This window comes from Peromyscus leucopus, chromosome 6 (assembly GCF_004664715.2).
Source record: "Peromyscus leucopus breed LL Stock chromosome 6, UCI_PerLeu_2.1, whole genome shotgun sequence".
In the NCBI taxonomy this organism is placed as follows: domain Eukaryota; kingdom Metazoa; phylum Chordata; class Mammalia; order Rodentia; family Cricetidae; genus Peromyscus; species Peromyscus leucopus.
The window spans coordinates 123612939-123630550 of record NC_051068.1 but is presented as its reverse complement, the minus strand read 5'-3'; the positions used below and the strand labels follow the sequence as shown (position 1 = coordinate 123630550).

At 39.2% G+C, this 17612-nt stretch overlaps 1 protein-coding gene across 6 annotated transcripts in view; it reads right to left on the bottom strand.

Annotated features, from left to right (window-relative positions):
- Zzz3 (zinc finger ZZ-type containing 3) overlaps positions 1-17612 on the bottom strand; it is a 71154-nt gene that overhangs the window by 36862 nt on the left and 16680 nt on the right. For all 6 annotated transcript variants that reach the window (XM_028879161.2, XM_037207237.1, XM_037207238.1 and 3 more), the window contains 2 exons: positions 6548-6674; positions 3900-4045 (listed from right to left, as the gene is read on the bottom strand). Coding sequence is in view for 1 of the 6 variants with exons in the window: in XM_037207238.1 (XP_037063133.1) it covers positions 3900-3922 (23 nt within the window). In the remaining 5 variants the exon portion in view is untranslated. The remainder of the gene's footprint in view (positions 1-3899; positions 4046-6547; positions 6675-17612) is intronic.

Below are 17612 nucleotides of genomic sequence, written 5' to 3'. Positions count from 1 at the left end.
CCAGAACAAAGGCACTATTAATATTCCAAGTCTCATCCCCCTTTCCCCCCTCTGCTACTTTTCTTAGGTATTTTATCACTTCACTTGCTGCTCAATTCAAGTGGGGTACAGAGTGGATAAAGAAAGGATCAATAACAGCTATAATGCAAGTTCACCATGCTCGCCTCCTGCCTTTGTCACTTGCCCATGGCCTCCCTCACACAGAACCCTTCTAACACCATTTCATCTCCTCCCCATGCAAAGAAGCACATTCCCTTCTAGGCCTCAACTGCATTACCTACTACTGGAACTACAGAAGACCACAGCAACTTGTCACACAAGGAACACTCTACAAAACTGCTGCCCTGTTCTGGCTGCTGACAATGAGTACAGGAAGGAAAGTACCCTGTGAAATATGTTAAGTTGGCTGGATTTAGCTTTGTTCCAAGCAGGGCACGCTTTAAAATCTTGAAAGCACAACTACTTGTTCTAGAGAATAACAGTAAGTATGGACACACCATCAGAGCAGAGACAGCGTCTCCCATGAACTTTACTATCTAAAGACTCACAGTAGCGGTCTGACTATTGTTTATTTTTCTGCTTTACTTATAGGTAATAAATACTCATCAGTTCTCACTTCCAATTACAATAAATGTAAGTTAAACTTCAATGTGTTAAATGAACACAAACTGAAAATTTTTAAAAGCAATTTATTTCTTTAATGTACCAAAGCCTGGAGCTCTCAAAATTGAAGGTTATATACTAAATACCTATGTAAATGCAAATATAAAACTAAAAATAAGTTAATAAAAATAAGTTAACAAACTATAAAATACAATGCAAATTTAATTATCTTCATGATTTGTGATTGAAAAATATGAGAAATTCATTAAGCTTTATTTTTAATAAGCAATGCTCATTAAAGCTTATAAACCTCTGAAGTGATTTCAGTTAACTGGCTTCCTTAATCATTCTTTTCTTTCCACACCAATCTGAACAAGGCACAAAACCTTTCTCTGTGATTCAGTAATTCAATTTCACAAAAGAGACTACTGAATCAGACATCTGTCATTAATAGTGAGAATTACTTTAAAAGTATATGTATATATGAGTGAATATATAAAAATGTGTGTATGCACACAAATACAAATAAAAAACACTATCAAATAGCACTTATGAAAGCCTGTATTTTTCTTCATGATTCCAGTTATAAAACTAAAACAGCGATTAAGTCTCTTTCTGTGTCTTTTGTTCTCTAAAAAAGGTTTTCGTTCTAGCCACCGATAACAATTAAGCCCAACTACTGGGCTGCAATCACCAAGCAGCTGTCTTAGGAGAGGACTAATAAACTGTAAAATGCTAGAATAAATAAACAAAACATCTTTGGAGGCCAATGAGAAGAGCTCATCTTACAGGGAGTATTTTCTGGCATTTCAAACTGTTGTAATTCACACAGTCTTGAAAGTTCACATTAGAAGCATGTCCTGAAGCTCGCTAGAAACCCAGACTTGCATTTGATACTTAGAACCGAAGGGAAAATGGTAAGAAAAAAGAAAGAACTGCAGAATATGAGGCCCTATCCAACCAATTCATACATTCCGGAGTATGAGAAACACCGAGATCACTGCACTCAGGAAGTAGCCTAACAACATAATTCAATCATCAGGTTGCAAACCAAATTAGATACATAATTCTCTTTAATATTTTACTAGATTCTAATGATTAAAACAAAACATTATAAATAAGGCCATGATCACTTTGGCTAAAGAAGCATCCAACAACAGATTGTACAATTATCTTATACACTTAAAGTAAAAACCTAATCAAATTATGAAGGCCAAGTAAAACAAATCTGTTATATTTTTCTTCCTCTTTCCTATTTTTGCTTAAGCATACATGAAGTATACATACATTTTGCAATTATCTGATAAACTGAATATAAAAGCCATTCAATAAGGGACTTTGAATGAAGTATGTCTACATTATTCTAACCAAATTTCAATATTGTTGTGACAAGCTGATTTATTTAGCAAAGTAGTACAGACTAAAAGCTGTTATTTTCCTTATTTTAGCTAAATACAAAGTCACTAAAAAATCCAATGAAAAGGTTTGGGCATATAATTCTATTCTTGCCAACTATGAAGTTGCTATGGGAATAGAAGTGAACCCATTTGCCAATCAGCTCAGGAACACCCTTACTAATAAACTAAGAGACCTGGTGAAAGCCTTAGCCATGCCCATTTGCTAATAGAAACTGAATTATTATTGTTACAGAAATAAGGGAAACCTGAGTTCACATTCTCATGTGGGAAAAACCCAACCTAGTAATGAGACTAAACTGCTCTATGTTACCCACCAACTAATAAGCAGCAGCACTTTCTGGAAAACAGAGAGGGGATATGACCCTCACTAGAATTAAGCACACTTTGTCCTCTAGTCCCCATCCTCCTAAGTTCTCACACTACTGAAGAGAATGAAAAGGAACAATCAACCAAACTTTTTCAGCCTGTCCACGCTGAGTTCCAAATCTCCCCTAAATCCACACATCCTAACTCTTATCAGAGTTCCACTGAACCACCTTCCCCTAAACTTGAATGTACTTTCATAAAAACTATAAAATTGAGACAGTGTTAGCTCTTCCTGATCATAAACCTCTAGTCCCCATGACTACACCCACATAAATGAATCAGAACCAAAGAAACAGGACAGATTAGACAAGAAAGGCCCACCCACTAGAAACAGCTCACGATGCAGCTCCACTTTTACTCAAAAACTATTTCTAATACCTGTAATCTTTGGCTCCTGCTCTACTCACCAAAAGTGTCCTAGTTTACTTTAGGAATTGAGGAGTTGGCAATTAACACCAATATTATTTTATTTTTATTACCTTGTTTTTCTTGAGACAGGGTCTCGCTATATAGCTCTGGCTGTCCTGGAACTCACTATGTAGACCAGGCTGGCCTCCAGCTCACAGAGACCCACCAGCCTCTGCCTTCTGAGTGCTGGGATTAAAGGTGTGCACCACCACACCCCGCTAAGTAACACCAATATTATCATCATCGTATTAGTTTTATTAAGAGAACGACTTGTAGAAAACTGGTCACAATAACCTTCTATTTTCAGGTACAAAGGCCAAAGTCAAAAGAAAAACCGAGTAAGGTGTCACCAATATGACTTTCTTGCCAGTCTATAGCATAAGCTGTGCTCAGGCTTTGCTTCTCATACAAGTCTCTTGAGATGTAGTTTTTGAGACATGGTCTTGCTGTGCAGTCATGGATGGCCTGAAACATACTATGTAGCCCTGGGCTGGCCCTAAAACTCTACCAACCCTCCTGCATTCCTGGTGGTGGGATTTCAGGTGTGTACTGTCACAACTAGTTACACAACTCTTTTAAAAGACAGATTATTTCAATTGTACAATTATCGCTATTGTAGCAGAACAGCACCTGTGACCCTATCCATTCGATTTATTATAAAAGGTTAACAGTCACCACTTTGAAGTCTGGAAATTCTATCATGCAGTTATATATAAAGGGATCTCTTCTTTGTTATCAAGAGTGACATAAGAGATGACTGATAAGACTGACAGAGCTATGCAGGAAGACAGAGAATAGATTCAAATGAATACACACTTAAGACAACTGAGAAGTCAAAGAATTTCACACTGCTCCTTAAATAAGTACATTTCAAAGACAAGTTTAATGGTCTAGTCTCAAGATACCAACAATCATTTCATTTATCCATTTGTCGAGAAAAAAGAAATGGAAAACTATTTAATCTTCAGCCCATTCCTACAGCTCGAGGATGCCATAAAACATGAAGGCAGAGAAAGAAAGATGCAAAGTAACATGTCTCCTCCCACCAAAGCAGATAAACTCAAACCACAGTTGTCTTCTCTACTGCACAACCGAGTAACTTACCTGCATAACCAAAGATCTATCATTGTGGAAACAGTCTTTCTTCTCCTTCTATCCTGAAGGAGATGAAGCTATGATCTACAATAGCGCTTAAGCTTCAGGCTCTGGGCTTCAGCCTCGGAGAATACTAGAACCTCTTAAACGCCTCTCTTTAAAATAAAATTAAAAAAAAAAAAGACATTAAATAAGGAAATTAACTTATGCTAACAATTTACTGTGACTATAGAAGTACACAGAGGTAGCAGCATCTTCACAGTGATGTTTTTGTGCTTCCTGGTTAAGTAGCCTCAGGGGCACTAAGCAACGGGGACAGAACTTGGAAGAAACTTGAAATATAACAAATCCTTACAAACAACTCAATTATTAATTTGAGTAAAATATGACTCAACCCTTTCTTGCAATTTGCTCTAATCTAAGGCATTTTCCCCTCTTAAAGATGACCTAAAGGATTTATAGAGGATTTCCTAGACTTAGGACTGAATATAAACCTAGGGACTAAACAACACAAACCACAAGTTATGCACACAGCATGAATCCTCTGCACCATAGCACCCGTGATACTAAGTCCATTACTTTTTTGCCAATGCATTTTCCTCTTCCTTTTGTTTTTTGGTGGTGGTGTTGGTTTTCTGTTTTTGTTTTTGAGACAAGATCTCCCAACACAGCCCTAACTGGAACTAACTGTGTAGATCAGGGACCCTCAGAGACCCTCCTGCCTTAGTCTTCCAAGTGTGGGGATTAAAGATGTGCATCACCATGGCCGGCCATACAGATTCTCAACAAGAAAAAAACCTAGAGTCAGATGAATGGGATTGGGATGCATAATAAGAAATCCACAAAGAATCAATAAAAAGTTAAAAAAAAAAAGAAAGAAAGAAAAAGTTTTCTGAGTTAAATACTCAGTCTGATATTTTAATTAACCTAATAACGTTCCAATTCTTGGCATATTATAATTAACTGCAGTTTTACGAGTATGTTAATGACATCTTTTCAGAGAATATATGCTGTAACTAATTGGATTATTTAGGAGTACCCATCCACATATAACAGTACTAGAAAAGAGACAAGCAGATGTTTATGACTAACCTTGCCATTTTATTTTAAGCATTAAACTAGATATTTTTAAATAGGTACTATTTTAAGTGAAGTATTATAATTAAGGGCTGATGCAATTATCAAATCTTTTAAACCAGGGTTCTATCTAGTAAAATGAATAGATTAATGTTAAAGGTGATGTTAAAGATCTATTTAAGCATAGCCAACAGAATCTAAGTAAGTATAATGATCCAATGCCAGCTATATTTACTTTAATGTACATAATAAGCTTTTCATTACTGTAAATGCTATAGTATTTTGCTGGTTTATGAGTCTTTGTTTTTGTTTTGCTGAGACAGGGTCTCTCTATATAACCTGGGCTAACCTAACTCACAGAAATCCATCTGCCTTTGACTCCTAAGTGCTGGGATTCAACATGTGAGCCAGCACACCTAGACTGTTACTTTGTTTTTTGAGATAGGGTTTCCAGTAGCCCAGCCTGACCTCAAACCTCCCTATGTTGCTGAACTTGAACTCCCAAGGGCTGGGGTGCACAAATAATCACACCTGATGTTTCTTTCGCTGGTTTTCAGACAGGGTCTTTCTACATTGCCCTGGTTGTCTGGAACTCAGATGTAGATTTTGCTTCCTGAATGCATGGATTAAAGGCATGCACTTCCACATCCAGCACTTCTGTAAGATTTTATTCATTTATTTTTTTGTCTTTAAGCGTGCACTCTCATTCTAATATCCTATAGAATTGACTCTAGGGCTGGAGAGATGGATTACCAGTTGGGAGCATTGGCTGTTTTTCCAGAAATCCTGAGTTCAATTCCCAGGACCCACAATGGTGGCTCACAACCATCTATAACTAACTATAGTCCCATAAGATTCATACCCTCTTCTGCTGTGCAGACAAAACACCCATAAACATAAAATAAATAAAATTAAAATAAAGAAAAGAACTGTACTCTACATTTTTTACCCTTGAAATCCCTTATTACTCTTCCTACTTATATTAATAAATTATTAAGTAGGAAGAGATTGCTTCTCAGAGAGGATAAGAGGTATGACCCACCAACTATCAATGCAACCTCTCCTTGTAAATTCTACAGGATATGAAGTGAAAACCTGCTACCTTCCCCTTTGTTTGTTTAAAACTCTAAATTAGCATAAAGGGGTACACAGGGAAAATATGACTCTACAAAAAGTAAGCTGACTTGAAAATTTAGCCTCATACCGAAGACTCCGACTCATAACTTCCTTGCCCTCCCCAGAAGTCCATCACAACACAGAGCAGGACACAATCCATAAAGTGATGACCACCATCAGCACCTGAGGCTCCATGCACACTGAAGGGCTGAAGCACTCTAAAATCCCAGTGACACTGCTAGTCATTTCTCAGGAGGGCTCAGTTCAGAGTATCACTCACTGTACTTGCCAAATAAGAATATCTGCTATTGTTATCTTCACAAAAGAACTCATAAATTATAGCTGAGTTCTAGTTTTAGACAGGCTCCTGTGGACATTTAAAGCCTGACACACTGGAAACACCAGCCAATGATGACTTCTAACTATCTCACTTGGCCTTAGAGAATATCATATTCTTTTCTTACCTTTTGAAGTGTTTCGCCTAGTACTTAATTCCCAAGCATCTGTATTTATGTGTCATCACTGTTAATGTCCATGTTACACTGAGACTTCAGGAATTATTTATACGGCTGCACTAGAACAACTTGTTATCTGTAAAGGGAAATCACAATATGGTCACTATGACTATATTACTGTTTACAGATTTATGAATAACAAAAATACTTCAAGATACATATAACAGACATCATTCTAAGTTCCTCAACTAATTCCTTCTATTTACCATGATATATATTATCAGAGAGAGATGATTTGTTAACATTCTTACATTTCTGTCAAGTATTCCCAATTTAAATTTTTGTAAAGCAGAGGGCCTTATATTGAAGACATACCTCATTTTTGAAGTTCACAATCAATCAGTTATTAACAAGAAAGCACCTTTTGGTGTTTTATGATACTATTAAGAAATCAATATGATACTTAGAACCTGACAGGGGCCAGAAAGATGGCTGAACAGGTCAAAGTATGAACACACACGAACACACACACACACACACACACACACACACACACACACACACACACACTAAATGTGAAAAAAAGAATGAAGTGATGGGGCCAGGAAGATGGCATCATTAATAACAGCTTGCCACACAGACAAAGGACCTTAGGTGAAATTCCCCAGGGGTATATGTGTAGTGGGTAGCCATTCCAGCTTTGATCTGGAAATTCCAACCCCCATTGAGGCTTCGGCAACTGTCACGCCTACAAGGCGGGGCCAAGGGAGGTGCCTGGAGACCCGAGATCTGGATGGGCAATGTGCTCTCTGCTCCTGGACCCTAGATGGTGGAGGCTGACCGAGCAGAGCTCCAGAGAACACCGCTGGATTGCGATACACCTTCCCCAGACCCCAGACCTACCTATCCCTTCATTTGTAAGTTACCCACTAAATAAATCTTCCTTTTAACTATGTGGAGTTGCCTTAATAATTTCCACAATATATATATATGCCTGTAATCTAAAGCTGGGGAGGCAAGAGACAGGGAGATTGATGGTCTTGATGGCCTGCAGCATAACAAACTGTAAAGGCTCCAGGTTCAGTGAGTGACTCTATCTCAATAAGGTTGAAAGCCAGTGAAGAGGACATCTAATGCTGGCCCACAAAGAAATAAAGGAAGGGGGAGGAGTTCCTCTTAACTATAACTTGAAAATCCTTGATAGGGGCTGTACAGGCCCTGTCCAGTTGGAGTGTTGTTCAGGACAACAGTATAGCACTTGTCTACCATGTATGAGGTCCTAGGTCTGATTTCAGGCATCACACACATGTACACACAAAAGCACACATGCACATGTGCACATAGTTCTTCAGTAGTCTTACCACAGACTACACCCTCTACAGGACTAATGTATCAGAATAAACAGGGAACTAATGATTTAAACAAAGGTGGAGCTAGTGTGGTAGCTCCTGACAGTAACCCCAACACTCAGGAGTCTAATTAAGCAAAAGGATGCAGAGACCCTGCCACTCTGGACATAGGAGTCCTGTCTCAAAATCACTAATTTAAGGGGACAAGGACATAGTTCAATGACAAGATACGGACTTAGCATGACAAGATACGGACTTAGCATGTGTGGGTCTCTGAAGTCACTAAAAACATCCCTGAAATGCAGCTATTTTTCCTAAAAATAAAGTTCTTAATGCTGGACAGTGGTGGCGCATGCCTTTAACCATGGTCTTGGGAGGCAGAGGCAGGAAGATCTCTCAGTTTAAGGCCAGCCTGGTCTACAGATGAGTTCCAGGACAGCCAGGGCTACAGAGAAACCTTGTCCTAAAAACTGAATGAATGAATGAATGAATGAGTGAATTCACTTAAAACAGTTGCTGCTGATCACATACCTAAGATGTATCCCAGTGATCAGAAGGATGGCAGGAAGAATATAAAGTTAAGTTTTACCAGGCTCAACAGTGAGTACTCACAGTCCTGTTGCTTAGGAGGCAGAGCAGGAGGACTGCCTGAGCCCTGGTAAACACTGCACTTCAAAGCAAAGTCTTAAGTCACTTCAATCCCTGTACCAGTGTGTATATGTGTGATTTATGCTTATTTCATACATACCAAAGAAAAATGCCTATAATGCCACTCCAAATTCCCACAGTATAGAAAAGTCAGAAGCCATATAGAAAAAAAGCATAGGTAACTATATACCTGTTTTGTGGATAAAAGAATTGTCAAACCAGGTATGGTGGCACACATCTGTGGTCTCAGCACTTAGGAGGTAAAGGCAGGAGGGTAACAAGTTTAAGGTCATCCTCAGCTGTATCTGCAGATAGATAGATGGATGGCCTGAGCTAAATGAGACCTTGTCTTTAACAACAGACAAAAATTAACATCAAGGCAAGTAAGCCTAATTATTTTCTAAAACTCAAAGTAATTCAACTAACCAAATACTCACACCACCTTCATTATGCCCTTCCCTTTATTCACATAGATTTCAAAGTCAGGCTTTCCACCAAAAAAATAAAAATTAAAAATGCTGTATTATTTTCTGAAGCAGAGAAAATGCTTTGAATTACAACGACATTTTTCATTTGGATTCTTTTATTTTAGTAAAAAGGTCTAGGCACTTAAAAAAATAGCTATTTGTCTTTTAAATGCACAAAACAGAAACAAGCTATGTAAGCCTTGTTCTTAAAGCCTTATTTTATTCGATCCTTGCTACAAAGCCTCGGTTGTTTTCCTGTACTAATAAATTCATGGGCTATTCAAGCATTCAACAGCAAATCTAAAAATCAATCTTCACTGCAAAGAATTCTCTTCTCTACTACTTGCCACTGAACACTAGAACTACTGTGCTCATTGGATTATAGGACCTTAGATTCATGACATACGAGAGTCCTTCAAAAAGACTACAGCAACTTCCCTACAAAATATCAGCACTGGTCAAAAGCAAAGGGATAAGCACAAACAGTATTAAAAATAAACTGCGAAATTCAGGCTAAACTAACTTGAGTTGCAAGATACTGCAATATTTTGTGTTGTTAAAGGCTTGGGGGGGATCAAATAAAAGGTTATACTATAGACTCATTTTTAATACCCGATTCCCTACTTATTCTAAGTAAAAATACTAAGTATGTGTTGTATAGTATGATTTTTAAAATTGTAAAAACCATTAAAATAATGGTCAAAGATAGAAACACTTTTCCTAGGCATTCTTTCATAATTACTTTCCATTAAAAAAAAAATAAGAAAATTACTATTTGGTATAAATAAAGTCTGACCAAAAAAAAAAAAAAAAAAAAAAAAAAAACCCTACTCCCCTGGTCCCCAGAATGTTCAAAGCCACAGATTAAACTGGATGCCTTCTACAGGTCCAGAAGTATGGCTCAGCAGAGAGAGGAATATCAGACCCAGAGCAGATAGATGTTTGATTTTCTGTCATTGCCTACAGTCATTTCATCTGTAAAATGTGGACATACCACCTGCTTCCACCTTGGGGAACTATTGTGAAGTTCCGAAGAGACCACATCTGTGGAGTACTTTCGTGAATCTGCTTCTATTCCAGACCCAGTCCATTAAGAAACACAGATTCAGCAGGTCTAGACATTAGTTATATAAAGCTTCATTCTACTTCAGCACATCTCAATGCAGGGCTGCTACTAGAATGATGGCCATACTTTACATCAGCTTCTAAAACTTTATGGTGGCCGTAAGCATCAACCGAGTATGTGTTATAAAGACTACTTCTAAGCCACATCCATAGAAATTCACACTGAAAGGGGCAACAAAAATCTTCATTTTATCAAATACACAGGGGATTGATTCAGACACATAATTCATCCTTTTAAAAATTCTGCACTACATTCTTTCTCCTATATAGTTCTCAAACTGTTTCTCACTTCTGTAACACAGTTACTCATGATCATTTTCCTATGTAAGCCTTCATCATCAATCATGTGGATTACTAAGTATGATAGTTAGTGTTCTCTATGAATTTGATAAATTCTAGACTCACCTGGGAAACAGGACTGAGCTGCCTGTGGAGGATTATCTTGTGCTAACTGAAGCGGGAAGACTTGCCTACTATAGATTGGACCACCCCCTGGGCTGGAGACCCTATAAAGCAGAGAAAAACATGCCAAGAAATGGCATACATGTGTTCATTGCTCTTTGTGTGACTGGGGACATGACCTGATGCTTTAACTTCCCCCTACCCTGATGGATTTTAACCTGGAATTGTGAGCTTGAATAAACCCTTTCTCCTTGAAGTTGTTCTAGTCAGAGGATTTTATCACAGCAACAAAAACTGAAATTAAAGACAACTCCTTTAAATCTTGTCCCTTTGAAAGCAATTTATCAAAAAAGAAAGGAAGGAAAGAAAAAAATAGTATGAAATATACATTTGACTACTTCACTCTCCTAAACTTTTTTTCAAACTTTCCCCCTCCAAGGCAGGGTTTCTCTGTGTAACACCCCTGGCTGTCCTAGAACTAGTTATGTAGGCCAGGCTGGACTCAAACTCAGAGAGAGCTGCCTGCCTTTGCCTCCCAAGTAAGTGCTGGGAGTAAAGGCGTGTGTCACCAGCACTGGGCCAAACTTTTTATTTAATTATGTACATGTGTATGTACGTGTGACTGTGAAGTGTAAGATCCCGCTGAAGCTGGAGTTACAGGCAGATTGAACTTCCGAGCCATCTCTGTAGCCCCATCTCTATCAAGGACTCCCACTCATCTCTGGTCACAGAGCGAATGGAGTAAAATTTGGCTCCTACCTGAAACAACTAAAAATTTGATCAAAAATGCATGCAAATTACATTTACAAGTAAGACACTACAGGACAGTGATGAGCGAACAAAAATAATCATGTCTACAACTATCCTGGAGCACTGCTTGAAGGGGCTAATCAGTTAATCAGTGACAAATACAATGGCTTTCTAGAGCTAAAACCAAGCTCTAAAACCTGGGGAGATCATAGGAGCTGGAGTCCCCAAATGCGAACAAGACTAGAAAACCTACCAATGTATTCCTTCCACCTTGAGCTGAACCCGGTACTACGCAGAAACTTCCATGTGGTAGGCCCTCACTTATTAAACGTGCTTCTTGGGGCAAAGTAAGCATACTGAACACTTTTCTGAGCTACATCAAAAGCTAGACAGGGAGAGCATGTGAGACTAATGCATTAAGTCCAGACTCCTGGGTTCTACTCCATACTTTTACATGAAGAGTTGGACAAAAAAGTCACAGACCGACGGGCGGTGGTGGCGCACGCCTTTAATCCCAGCACTTGGGAGGCAGAGGCAGGCGGATCTCTGTGAGTTCGAGGCCAGCCTGGTCTCCAAAGCGAGTTCCCGGAAAAGTGCAAAGCTACACAGAGAAACCCTGTCTCGAAAAAAACAAAAACAAACAAACAAACAAAAAAGTCACAGACCCAACTTACGACCTTTACATCTGGACCACAATAGCAGTACTCATCTTCCATCCTTCTGCTTGTGGCAGAAAATGGCACACATCAACCATCGACTCACTTTGACTGCTAAGAGGAAAATAAAATACCCAAGAGCTGGGCAGGTAGTGGGGGATGACAATATTCTCAATTTGTAGTACACACTTGTAATATAGTAAGGAAGTGAGCCAATCACATCATGAATACTAATGGTCCCTCTTGAATCCATCTTGTTCCCTTCTATTTCTACTCCCTAAAGTAACCACCAATTAGACATTCAACATCAAATTGTTTTTGTCAGTTTTGAGTTTTACGTACGATTCTATATCACAAATACTCAAGACGTAGAGTGTTTTAATAGGGATACAAATTGTACCTGGCCTTTCCATCTGTCCTTACTTCCAGTCTACATCTCCCCAGTTGTTAACTGCCAGTTTGCTTCTTTGGCTGTCATAAAATATCCTGGCAAAACAAATTCAGGGGAGATGAACTCAGGGAGAACGGGTTTGTTTTAGCTCATAATTCCAGGTTACAGTCCATCACAGTGAGGGAAGGCAGGGTAGCAGGAACAAAAATAGCTAGTCAGATCCAGTCAGGAGCAGAGAGAATGAACACATGGATGCTTGCTTATGTCAACTCAATTTCTCTAGTCATACAGTTCAGGATCCCTTACCTAAGGAATAGAGGTCACTCACTGTGAGTTGAATTTCCTACCTCAATTAACACAGTGAAGAAAATCTGATCAAGACTATCCCTTATAGACACGCTCTTCTAGGTGACTCTAGATTGTGCCAGGTTGAAAATTAAAATTAACCATCACACTAACTAAATCTGGATTACACAACATAAACCAGGTCTTCAAGCACAGCTATGTATCAGAGTCATCTAATGAAATACACACACACACACACACACACACACACACACACACAGAGAGAGAGAGAGAGAGAGAGAGAGAGAGAGAGAGAGAGATTTGCAGTTCCACAAATGTGAAATTTAATCGAAGTGTAATATATTTTTGTAATTTTATAATTTCAATTTTTATATGAAGTACAGGTATATATAAAGAAAAGCACACAAAGCCAAATATAGTGGCACATGCCCATAGTCCCAGCACTCAGGAGTCTGAGGCACAAAAATTAAGAGTTCAAGGCCAGTCTAGGTTATATAATGAGATCTTAGAAGTTGTTTGGAGTAGTGGAACAATATAAACAGAAGCCCTGAAATGAGATAAGGCATTTAAAAATTATGCCAAATAAGACTGAAACCTAGTGGGAAAAGAGTAAAGTATCATGAAATAAATTTTCAGTAAGCCAGGAACCAAACTAGGAAGGGCTTTGTAGGCTATCGTAGAAATCTATTCTATAGCTGACACGTTTCTTTACTTCTCAAATGTTAATTTAGAGGCCTATTTATTCTATTACAGAATTATAAAGAACAGAATCTAATAAATACTTTTCAAAGATTATACTGGCTGCTGTATGAATTTGGACTCATGCCTAACAGGAAAGGAATAATACAATATATAACACAATACATGGTCGAAGAATAACAAGTTTTAGGTAGAAAAATGTCATGATTCAATTTTGTCACTCTCTCACATCCATTCAACAAAACAAATTAACTAGAACCAACTATGTTCTTGACAGTGGTTTTGGGCTTTGAAATTGCAAAGGCAAAAAATCTCATGCTTTCACAAAGCTTATACTGCAAATAAGCAAACGATACACATTACCAGATACTTCTAATAGATACTGTGTATGCTCTGATATCATAAACTGAATAAAAATGTGTTGTTTTGGTTTGAGATGTTCTCTCTACAAATAACAACAACAATAATAATGACTGAAGAATAATAGTGTGCCAAGGAGGTTCCCTCTAATGACACACTTCAACTGCAATCATGCAGAGTTTGCTGGGCCACAGTAAGGACTCGGGATTTCCTAAGTAAGACAGAAACCACCGGGAGACTTCTGATCAAGGGAATAGTAACACAATTCAATATTTTAAAGTCACAATTCAGACCGTGAACTGGAAAACAAACTGCACATCAAAAGAATAGAAGAAAAGAAAAGATGGCTTAGAGGGTCATTACTGCCAAAGGAAAAGCAATGGCCAAGTTTTCAGTGGGCGAGGTAAGAAATGACCCACTTCAATTTAGATTGCAAAGGCAAGCCTAACAGGGCTCACTAAAGCGCTAGAGAGCAAAGCCGAGGCTGTAAACTAACTCTCCTACCTAGGCAGTGCTCTTCCAGGGCCTATTCTCACAACTCTACCGTGATTTCATTTGCTAAAGTCTAAATGACAGCTTTACACTTCCTTCCTGAGCTTCAGATCCATAGAGCAAACTGCCTGCTAGTATCAAACCCCGAGTACCACCTTCCTTTCAGTTCTAGTACCTTCCTGGTCCTACCTTCTTAAGTATGTGAACGTTTGGCATTGCAAAACACCTTCTATTCCAAACTAAAGCCCCAGGAAGTAACCATGTCACAGTAACTATTAGAAGACTGGCTGTGTACATGTGTGGGTACTAGCAGGCCACATCTTCTTCCAGCACATGGGCTCCAGGGATTGTCAAGATTGAAAGCAGGTACCTTCTCCTAAGCTATCTTGCCAGTTCGAAGTAACCCTTTTCATTCCTTTTTCCTGTCACTCAACCTACTTAACATGGTATACAGACCTAATTACTCAAGCTAACTTCACTCCTGTTAAGTAATATGCATTTCATTATGATACCTGTCACAAAGTGAAGAGAACTACTGTTCTGGTTTGAGACAGGGTCTCCCTAGGTAACCCAGGCTGGCCTCAAACTTACTCTTCTTCCCTTGTCTTTGGAATGGCAGGGTTACAGGCATGTTTCACCATGGCCAGCTTCTGAAGAAGGTAATTAAATATGCTTCCTTTCAAACTCTCCTTCAGGCCTTTGCGGCCATCTTTTGTTGTACTTCTCAGTGTCTTCTTTCATTTCTTGGGAGATATTTTACATTTAAACATAATTATACTATGTTAGTGGGAATGTAAAGAGTATTTCACATTCCTTTAACTTATTCCTACATAGATTGTGGCTGTTCTTACCAATATAATGTGAGACTGGACTGGCCCAACAGTTTCCAATCTCTTCATCCCACAATGGTAAGAATCTGTGTAACTAATCACGTCAGCACCTTAATCTCTTGGGTGACTGAGACAGAATCTCACTATGTAGTTCTGGCTGGCCTGGAAATAACAAATCCACCTTTCGAAAGCCATGTGCCACCATGCCTGGCTTGACAAAGCCCTTTTTAAGGGCTCTACTTAACCTTTCCAGTCTACCACTGCCAATTTACCAGCAAACGTCTCCAATCTCAAGCCAACTATTCTGTTTTCCAGGCTGTTAATATTTCGCACTCCAATTTACTCTGGAGAGTTTATTTCTGTAATTTTTCCTATATAAAATGCCTTAACATCCTACATACAACCTATGTATTTAAGCAAATCTCATCCTACTTTTTTCTAATTTGTACCAACAAATATTGTTTCCTGACATGTATTAAACATAAAGTTTAAGGGTCAGAGTCAGTGGGTTGGCTCGGCAGAGAAAGGTGCTTGCCTGCATCCCACATACTGGCAGGAGGGAAATTCTCTGACCCCATACACAAACTGTGGCATCCACCCCACCGCCCCAAAATTTTTCTATAACTTTTTTTTCCTATATCTCATTTAGTACCCATCACAATTACTATTAGAATTCTTAGTTTACTACTGAGTCACAAGGAGAGATTAACCAAGGTTCAAGATCAGAGAGCCAGTAACCCAAAACACAGAGATGGGTTTAATGTGGGGCTGGAGACTTCAGAGTTCACTCAGTCTCTCAAACACCAGGTAAACACTCCACCCTACAGCCCCTGTAGGACCTTTCCTGTAGGTCCCCCTCCCCAGATGATGTCCTAACTTTTAAGGACACCCATATGTAGTGGGTAGCCATTCCAGCTTTGGTCTGGAAGTTCCCACCCCCATTGAGGTTTTGGTAACTATCACGCCCACAAGGCGGGGCCAAGGGAGGGCCTGAAGACCTGAGATTGGGACCTGCTGCGCTCTCTTGCTGCTGGGAGCCGGGACGCTAGAGGTGGACGGAGGAGAGTTCTCCAGAGAACATCACTGGACTACTGCTGCGTCTTCCCCAGAACCCTCAACCTACCTATCCCTTCATTTGTAAGTTACGCCATTAAATAAATCTCCTTTTAACTACGTGGAGTGGCCTTAATAATTTCACCAATACCCATATTACTTTCTCTAGCAAGTTTTCCTAAGTGTAAGGTTTCCTCCCTTACCATGGTGCTGTTTTCTCTAAGGTCATGCTATGGTACCTCCTCCTCAGATTCCTTCTAGAAAGCTCTATGAAAGAAGACACAGGGTCTCATTACTCAAATAGCCCTGTACCAATCAACAAATGAACTCTTGACAGCTTACCATGTTAGATAGGCATGGGGTTACATGTCTGTCATCCTAGCACTCCAGGGGCTGAGGCAGGATAATTGCTAAGATTCTAACTCCAGTCTAATCTGTGGTTTGAGAGCCTAACTCAAAATCGGTAAAGACTAGTGAGGTGGTTCAGCGAGTAAAGGTGCTCGACACCAAACCTGATAGCCTGCGTTGGATCCTTGGGACACAAACGGTGGAAAGAAAGACCACGTGGTACGTACTCACATGTACATGTACACGAGTTGTGTGCACAATTTAGTTTTAAAAAAAGGAACACTTGTAAGCGGCACTTAATATACATCGCCTCATGACTACAGTGCCCTCTCTGTCTTCTCGGAGTACTTTTGTTTTAGTGGTGACAAAGCTGAAGCAGTTTGTCTGTGATCTCGGTGCTGGCCGGTGTTAAAGCAGAAATGTGAGCCCAGGAGGGCTTGTCACCGTAATAGACAAGCTAGAGAATGCTACTTGTTACTGAATTCTGGGAGCTGTGGAAAGGGGAACAGTAGTACACAGCTTGGCTTTTTGTTTTATGTACTTAATGCAGAAATTTTGACCATAGACAAACTTTTTTTTTTTACAGCTGCTGAGGATTGAACTCAGGGCTTTCTGTATGCTGGGTAAGGTCCTAAGCACTGGGCCACACCCTAGTCCACAAAAGTGTTTTTTGTTTGTATGCTCTTATTTCTTACTGAAGTCAAATAATACGAATCATTTTTGTTTCCTTAAAATTTTTTAGATTTAATAAAAATTTGCTGCACTTTAAATTAGAAATAATACCAGAACTATCTCATTGTTACAATTTTGTCTCATTTTTGTTGTCTTCTCAATCATCTTCCCAATTTTTTGAAGGTCGAGGTTATCATGTTTGAGATAAGACTTCCTTTAGCCAGCTTCTGGGGGAGAGATGCAGGGGTGGAGGGGTGGATGGGGACAAGGAAAAGAACCAACTGCTGGGTAGCTCCCCCAAATGTCTTTGAATACATTTGTGTCGGGTTGGTTTTCATTGTCATCTTGGCCCAATCTAGGATCTCCTTGTAGATTCCCAGTGAGGAACTGTTTTAACTGGGCTGGCCCGTGGTTTAACTAGGACCACACAGATGACAACATAGCCAAGTTCAGCTGTCAGCCTGAGAGGTAGTCCGTTCCTAATCTTGAACCAATGCTGGATCAGTTTGGTATGTGCTGACCTGGA